General features: G+C 51.0%; 4 protein-coding genes across 4 annotated transcripts in view; all 4 read right to left on the bottom strand.

The window, feature by feature from the left end:
* Positions 1-719, bottom strand: part of PpBr36_08886 (uncharacterized protein) — a gene marked incomplete at both ends in the record, with an annotated part of 959 nt that extends 240 nt beyond the window's left edge. The window contains one exon of the mRNA XM_029896011.1: positions 7-719. Within this exon, the coding sequence (XP_029747463.1) occupies positions 7-719 (713 nt within the window). The remainder of the gene's footprint in view (positions 1-6) is intronic.
* Positions 720-1,805: 1,086 nt separating this feature from the next.
* PpBr36_08885 (uncharacterized protein) lies at positions 1,806-2,814 on the bottom strand (the record flags this gene model as incomplete). The annotated part of the gene is made up of 3 exons (XM_029896010.1): positions 1,806-2,072; positions 2,178-2,407; positions 2,499-2,814. 3 exons carry the CDS (start codon positions 2,812-2,814, stop codon positions 1,806-1,808), a joined length of 813 nt encoding a protein of 270 aa, XP_029747400.1.
* A 2,362-nt stretch (positions 2,815-5,176) lies between these two features.
* PpBr36_08884 (uncharacterized protein) lies at positions 5,177-5,723 on the bottom strand (the record flags this gene model as incomplete). The annotated part of the gene is made up of 2 exons (XM_029896009.1): positions 5,177-5,334; positions 5,468-5,723. 2 exons carry the CDS (start codon positions 5,721-5,723, stop codon positions 5,177-5,179), a joined length of 414 nt encoding a protein of 137 aa, XP_029747464.1.
* An 887-nt stretch (positions 5,724-6,610) lies between these two features.
* On the bottom strand, positions 6,611-7,689 carry PpBr36_08883 (uncharacterized protein; the record flags this gene model as incomplete). The annotated part of the gene is made up of 2 exons (XM_029896008.1): positions 6,611-7,131; positions 7,224-7,689. Coding segments are annotated over 2 exons (987 nt in total), but the record flags the coding sequence as incomplete, so codon positions are not given.
* Between the last annotated feature and the right edge of the window lie 165 nt (positions 7,690-7,854).

Genomic DNA, 7,854 nt, shown 5'->3' with positions numbered 1-7,854 from the left:
ACCTACTTTGGAATAATCCACAGCACAATCAAGTCCCTCAGTGTGTTGTGTCCGATACCGTGGAATCCTGACCAGCTCTCGTTGAGCCAGTACAGCACCGTCTTGCTGACCGTCATAACGCAGGCCGAAAACATGATGAGCATGGCCAGGCCCGCCGACCTGCCAGTGACAGCACCCCTGGCACTAGCCGCGCCACTGCCGCTAGCGCCCGCCGCCGTCTTGTTGCTGTGCCAGATCCACAGGTACGCCAGGTACATGAGCGACTCGACAATGTTCATGGTGCCCTGGGCGCCGCAGAAGCCGTCGTTGGACTCCCAGCGCTCGCGACCGTAGACGTAGTCGACGCGCCCGTACAGTGCGTACGGCTTCCATATCGGCGAGTGCCACGTCCCGCCCGGCATGCTGTGCGGCCGCAGCATGATGTACCCCGTGTCCCAGGCGACCAGAGGCAGGGAGATGGCGAGCCATGCGAGGGCCAGGGTGGAGGGCGTGTGCGAGAGGATGGTAGGGGTGGTTCTGGTGCTGATGCTGTTGCCGCTGCTGTAGCCGCCGCGGAGGCTTGTCGACGGCTGTGTCACCTCCGCTGCCGCAGCAGGAGCCGAGGTGGGCGCAGGTGTGGTCGAGGCGCTGCGGTTCGAGACTCGTCGCTTTGTTGGCGAGGGAGGCGGGGGCGACAGGCGCGGCACCGTGGTCGATGAGGCGGATCGTGTCTGGACCATTATGTTTACGGGTGCGAAGACGGAATCTTGAGAGCCGAGAAGATCAGACAGTTGTATTTACAACGTAAACTGCTGTTGCAAGATGGCTTACAGAGAGATCAAATTAATGATGATACTTATATATGATGATGGTATTTTCCGGTAGTTCCGAGATTTTGTTTTTGTTTATGCCAGTTTTCCAAAAAGAGAGGGGAAGAAGAAGAGATGGACACGGGAACGAATCCTTGCGCAGGGTTTAAACTGGTACCATTAATGATTGCATTCCACTCTGCACAGTGTCGCCCAAGCTTTGAGGGATTCTGGGGAAGCCGTGATTGCTTGGTCCTTAAAGGCGAGGTGATTGGCCCAGGAATCAATTTGTCCTGCGTGACACCTACCGAAATGGTGCATCGTTGACTTCATAGTGGAGGCGAAGAAAACCTGCGCAGATCATTACGAAATCGGTAGTCTTCTTTTCTGGCCCTGGCTGGCTGGCTCGGCATTGGTCAATCTGCAATTCCAAGACGAGATTAACATCAACCGAGGTATATAATCCAGCGCTCCCAAGAAATCTGTACGCGAGGTGTTACATGCATTGGTGCGAACGGTTCAATGCGAGCTGCAAAATTTCCGGCCAGGATTCACGCTCAACTTCGAGTACCGTGTTGTACAGTGGACGTTGTTTGTTGTCCTGATTTGATGCAGGGTTGATGGGACACGGACAACAACATGTTGCTTTGGAGTTTAAACTCTCAGTGGATACAATCGCCTGCCGACGGGGAATGGAGCTTGATCATGAATCACATTAATTGGTTGGTCGAGTCAGGTTGGGAAACGGGATCGACCGTCACCTGCGAACCCCACTGACAATTGAGACAACCCCGTTCGACAACCAATCGACCGCTAAGAGCGCAATCGCGAACCACGGCGGAGAAGCTCAACCCCAAACATTTTGGGCGTGCAGTAATTGAACATCTCGCGTGGGTGGTATTATTATCGAAAAAAGCTACCAGAGCAACATGGGTTTTCAGGTTTCTTTTTTTTTTTTTTTTTAAACCCCTCTCTATTTCCTCAAATCAAATCCTGGAGAAAAGCATCAACGGCAGCCTAGTAAATAAGCTTATCGTCATAGGCCCGCACGCTCTCGAGGTAGTCCTTGACCTGGCCCCAGTCCTTGCAGACGTGCTTCGAATCCCAACCATCGGACCCGCCATTGTGGTCGGGGAATGTGGTCTCGAGGCCCTCCAGGGCCATGTCGGCCGAGCACATGATGGCCTGCCTCATGTAGTCGAAGCAGTGGATCATGTGCCAGTGGTGGTCGTCGGGCAGCTCGTGGCCCGACTTGAGGCCAGAATAGGTCTGCACGATGGCGAACTGTTTTGGGGTTTGTCACGCATTAATCAAAACTGCAACTTGACACACGACGTAGCTGGGGAATACACGAAAGAAAAAGAAAAAAAATGTCGGAAGAGAACTTACCAGGCAGTGGAGGTTGTGCGTCACCGAGGTGGTGAAGACGGTCTTGCCTTCGTCCCAGAGGATTGGCGTCGGGAGGTCGTGGTACTTGTGCGTGTCGTTAACCCACTGGAAACCCATGCCCCGGGGCATCAGTGAGTTCCACCGCTGCAATACCTCGTCCGTGAAGAACTCGGATGTGTTGGATGGTGCAAAGGACTGGTTGACGTGGAACGTCTGAATCTGTGATGAGACTGGAAATGGGGGGCAAGTATGAGCTGTTAGTTGGAGTCTTTTCCCACACCAACAAGTTTCCAAACCGGGGAAAATTTGGATCAAACATACATCTCGGGCTGACACCAGTTATATCACCTCCGAATTGCCACGGGTTTTCCACATCCTTCCGCTTGTCCTTTACCAGCAGAAAGATAATGACAAGTAGCAGCCCCGTGTCGATCAGCCACCTGCCGGACTTGAAGGGCGCGAGAAGCTTGGATGCGAGCGACCTTGGTCTCCTCGGGGAGCCAATGTGGTCTCGGCATCTGTATTGCTTCTCCTCATCCATTCCCATCAGGGAGTCCTCCACCTCTGTGCTCGAGCAACAATCGTCGTGCTCATCGACGTTGGCATATTCGTGCTTTTCCTTTGTTGGTTCCATCATGCTGGCTTTTGTGTGTCTTGGGGTGGAGAGTAAATTACTCAAAAGATAAAAAAAAAAAAAAAAGAAAACACAGAAAAGAAGAGAATGAGAAAATTTAACCCGCCCGCCCTTGAATCAATGGGGAAAAGGAACAAAAAGAAGGATTGGCAAGAGGATAGAGGTATCCGATACTATACACAGAACACACGAAAATGTCTACGGCCTGCCGCACGATACAGGAAAAGGGACAATGCAATGAGAGGTTGATGGTAGGTTGTAACTAGTACAAACTGTAAGAAAGGAAAGAGAAGAAAAGCCAAGAAACCCCCCACGGGAAGGACGAGGTTTTAGTGCTACCTTACCGTGTCCATTTGCGAAATCCCAAAAGGCGTCCACTTATGGAGATGCTACCGTTTTTGGACATATGATACCTGCTAGTGACAAAAGGGTCCCACCCCCTGGCAAGGATGCTGTGACCACGGCTGCGACAGCGATATGGCCCATATGACCTTTGAGATCGCTTTTTATTCTTGCTGGTCTGGGTAGACATTTAATGATTGATTACCTGATCATAAAACCAGAAAATGTTTGGGGAGTGAGGGACCAGTTTTGGCTTTGGGTAATGGTTGTTAGCTATGCTGTTCCAACCCTCCCTCGTTCCTTGACACACAGACACACACACACACATAGATGGAAACAGTACAACACACCATGGGCCTCGGATATCTTTCCGATTACTCCTAAAAAAAACTGTCTTTAGTCAATCTCAACTGGAAAAAGACGCTGGAAGTCCAACCTTTAAACGAGCCATTCTCTGTGATGACATCTCAAGCTGAGCAAACAGTCCACATGAAAGGTCCAGTCTCGCAAGAAAACAGCCAACCCTTCACTCTGTTCCCTCCTTCTTCCTTGTTTTCTTTGCACCCTCGTCCTCCTATCCAAGTAAAGGGCGTTGCTATATCTACGCCCTAGTATCTGATTTCATGTAACTCATCCACGACCCAGAGAGTGGAGGCCAAGGTAGTGCCCTATCGTGAAGGTGAACAATTTGGAGCCCTCAGAGCAATACTACTTTGTACCTTTGCAGAAAAGCTTGACCTGATTAAGAATGAAGGTAAGGTTATGCATGAGCCAAAATTGGACGACTGGGACGGTTTCAAAAGCCATTTTGGCAAGTATGAAAAAAATATTCGGTACAGCCGTAGTAGGTACTTCATGGTGGGCGTGATGTCGTCTCCGGTCCCTGTGATGATGCCGAATTCGGACAAGGTTCAAACACGTCCCCACCAGTCTTTCACGGGTCGGGGGCTTTTAAAGTGGGGGTAACGAAGAGGCGATGCCCAAACGAAATTGGGCCCTCTTTGCCGCTAACCGCGAAGCAACATAAAACTGTCCAACCGAACCGGCGATACCTACCAAGTAATTCCTGTGCCTGCAGTTAATCCATAGAGAAACTGCCATAAAAAAAAGACCAGCAGCTGGTCGTGTTGAAGCTTCTTTGAACTAGGTCTAAAGTCCAGCTGCCATAGCGTCTTGTTCTCAAATGATATAGCCTGGATGTAAGCAGGTGATGCTATGCAGTCACTTTGTTTTGTCCCCAACTCCAGTTTAACAATCATGGTGTTTCAAGGTGTGTCGCCTGCATCCACACCATTGGACGATTTTGCAACTAACTTGCCTAGGCGAATACGCAGTAGCGAGTGTGGATTCCACTCCACCACTTTTTTGGGCAAATCATATTTTAAATTTGTGGCAAGCATGTAGGGAAACTGGACTTGGCGGGATTCCAAAACCACCCCGCATGCCGTGTTTGACCTCAACGTTGTCGACTTTCCTATGGATTCATGTCACCGTCCCCCTGTCAGACCCAGAGTTGTCAAGGAAGCTTGAACCGAGGGATTTGCATCTCCCAAGCCCCTTGGCGATGTCATATCCACAGATTAGACTCTAGGTCTGGCAGTTAATCCATTTAAGATTGAGATACAGAATGTTCCGAGTTGGTCATATTGCCTGGACAGACATTCACAACGGCTTCGAAATCTCGATATTGGCGTCGAGTACGTTGTGAGAAAGTTGTTTACTCAATCCATCTAGGTAGGGTAATGAGCTTACCATACACGGCTACCGAACAATTTCTTACTCGCACACTTTCGTTTGCGCTTTCGCAGATCCAAACGACATTTCAGATCAGCATCTTATAGGCCGATCCACGCGATGATAATGCTTTGACTACAAAAGACGCCTCCTTCATTTCCCCCCCAAAAAAATTACAATGCTCACGTCAACATCTGCCATCAGCCACTCGATGCATATGCACCCCCTAATTCCGCGGACAGAACCATAACTAAGGCCGCCAGACAGTATTAGTGAAAAGAAAAGCCGCTCAGGTCTCCTTATCCTTGATTGGAAAGTCGGATCCGGTGGTGTTCTTGTACTGGTCCCTGATGAAGCCAGCAATCTGCTTGTCCTTGGCCTGCTCGATTGCACTCTCGTTACTCTGCTGTCCTTGGCCCAGGACGTTCTCCTGAACCCAATCAATACCTGAAAATGCGCGACGAAATTTTTCCATTAGTTTGCAATTTCTAGACTCGCGACGCGACCAAGTTGCCTCGAAACCGAATAGACAAAAGAACAAAAACAGCGACAGCGACTCGTGTTTAAAGAACAGACCTACCCTTGTCGAGGGCATCCTCGTTCTTCTCACTCTCCCTGCCACCGCCCGCCATGCTGTTCAGCTTGTCCATGAAGCCGCCCGAAGACGACTCTTGGGCTTCAGTCGTCGGCTTCTGTTCGCCCCCCGTGAATCCGCTGAGCTTGTCCATGAAACCGCCGCCGCCAGCTCCGGAGTTGGTTGTCTGCTGGTGCTGCTCGGTTTGAGGCTTCTGGGCGGCGTCCTTGTTGTCGCCGGTGACGCTCTTGAGGAAGTCCATGTTGGCTGTGTTGGCCTGCGTCGTCGGACAGATCAGTTTTGGTTTGTGAAATTAGGTGTTATTACGTGTTGGAGATTAATTTGGAGACAGGTCTGTAGTTGTGTGGGATTCTGCAGGGCCAAGTTGACAAACGCAAGAGGCCAGAAGCTGAGTTTTAATGCACGCCGGCGCTCGATAGTGCAACCACCACAACAAGTCCACGGGAGAACTTGCCAAAAAGCAGGTTTGCTTGCCGTGACCAGCGACAAGGGGGAATATGCAGGTGCGACACATTCACGATGTGCCCTGGGCGAAACAAGAGTGTTAGACAGCTCTGTCTAGTGATGTCACTACCCCGCCAAGTCAGCGTGGCTTGTGTATCCTTCGCGTGCCGCATTGTTGGTTGTGACCAATAATCACCCTGATCCTGAAGGCGCTTTGCTTCGTCGACATTGCTTGTATGCAAACAGACAAATAATCGAAGAGATGCTAAACCTACGGAGCTAGAAGAATTCAGGACGTCTGGGCGATCTGCTAAACAATCAGGCACGGGGTACGCTGTCAGAAGCACAATTTTCCAACAGTCATCGTGGCCAAGTCAGTGTACCCGAATGGAAATTTTTAATACTTCAGAAGCGCCATCATGATCAGAGAACCCCCAAAGCTTGGCGTGTGTCATATGGCAGGGTTTCAATGACGGGTAGAGCTGTAGATCTTGCAAAGATCCAGGCAGCTGATAATGAGGTCAACCTCAGCCAGGCCTCCCCGTTCGAACTCAAGTGCATGATGCACATCAACTCAAGTCAGTCCTGGTAGGTTGGAAAATTGCAGCCAACGAGGCGACAAGTGAGCTAGGAAGATGGCCAATGTATTCCAGGGTCGCCCTCTTCCACCAGGACTCTTCTCTTTCACCCACTGGTTGGGCTGAGGGATCCCGCGCTTGCCATTGAGAAGCTACTGTCGAATGACGCGGCAGCAGTGCTGAGTGCAAGGTTTCGTGTAGAGTACAAGTCTACCAGGGCGGTTGGAGGTTGCGCTCGGCGAAAGAAGATAGCTATTTCACACCAGAAGATGAAGAAATTTTCCCGCTGCGGTGGCGGTGGCCATGTGCTTGGTTGTGCCTGGAAAAACGGCAATGCAAACCCTACTGCAGTCTCATTGCCGACGGAACCTCTTATGGCTGAACCCGGAGCTGCCGTTGGAGGTACGATGGCTGGATCATTGGTTTCTTGTGCCGGAGACGACGTAATAGATACTGAGCCCGAGGTCTTCGTTGATTGCATGAGAGATTGAGGAGAGGCGTTCGTAATGGAGGAAGCAGGATGTGACGGGACAGATATTGGTGATTGCGTTTGTATTGCCAGTGTGATGGTCTGAGAAGGTTCAGGGAGAATCGGGGCAGCGATGGCAGTCTGTGGCGGCAGGCTCTCTTAATAATCAAATCATCATGGGATTAGGCAAGCCTCTTTGCTTTTGTTGTTACTCTGCAGTTAGAGGGACAGTAAGCTCCGATTAGCGGACGACCCCTGGGTGGAAATAAATCCCGAGCATGCCGGGCCACGACCGACAAATCCGGAGTATCGAAGCGAGCACCGGACGTTGCCGTTGGCGGGAGTTGGGCTTCGCTGAGTGGATGCACCGTCTTGACGTTCGGCCTGCGACTGCTCCCCAACGATTTCTCTGCCAATCTGGCCAACTCAACAGATTTGGCAGCCTGCCTGGCGGTCTTGTCAGCCGCTCGCTGCTCTGGCGTCTTGAGCGGCCTGCCTATCCTACGAGGTGGTCCCTTTGGGCCATTGGCTGAGCTTCGGATCTGCTTTTGGCGAAAAGCCGTTGGTGGCATGCATTTATTTTGGCAAATATCATTCATGTAGGCATCTTTACGCAGTGTACTGACACGCTGGCGCTGGGCCTCTGTGAGCCCGACGACCTCTGGCGAGGAGTCGCTGCCATCGGGTTGGTGTAACGCCTCCGTCCCCGTGAAGATGACTGGCGCAAAGGATTGCGTTTTGAGCGGGAAAATGTCGCGATGTTTTGTTTTGCTAAGATCAAGACTATAGCATAATATCTAAGCGACTAGGGCTGGGTATTTATTTAGATAGAAAGCTCCCGTCAATGGCTAATGCCAGTGACTTCGGTAAATATGGCCCGC

The sequence above is a fragment of the Pyricularia pennisetigena genome, chromosome 5, assembly GCF_004337985.1.
Source record: "Pyricularia pennisetigena strain Br36 chromosome 5, whole genome shotgun sequence".
NCBI classification, from domain to species: Eukaryota; Fungi; Ascomycota; class Sordariomycetes; order Magnaporthales; family Pyriculariaceae; genus Pyricularia; species Pyricularia pennisetigena.
The sequence above is the reverse complement of the archived record's forward strand: the minus strand, read 5'-3'. Positions and strand labels throughout refer to the sequence as shown.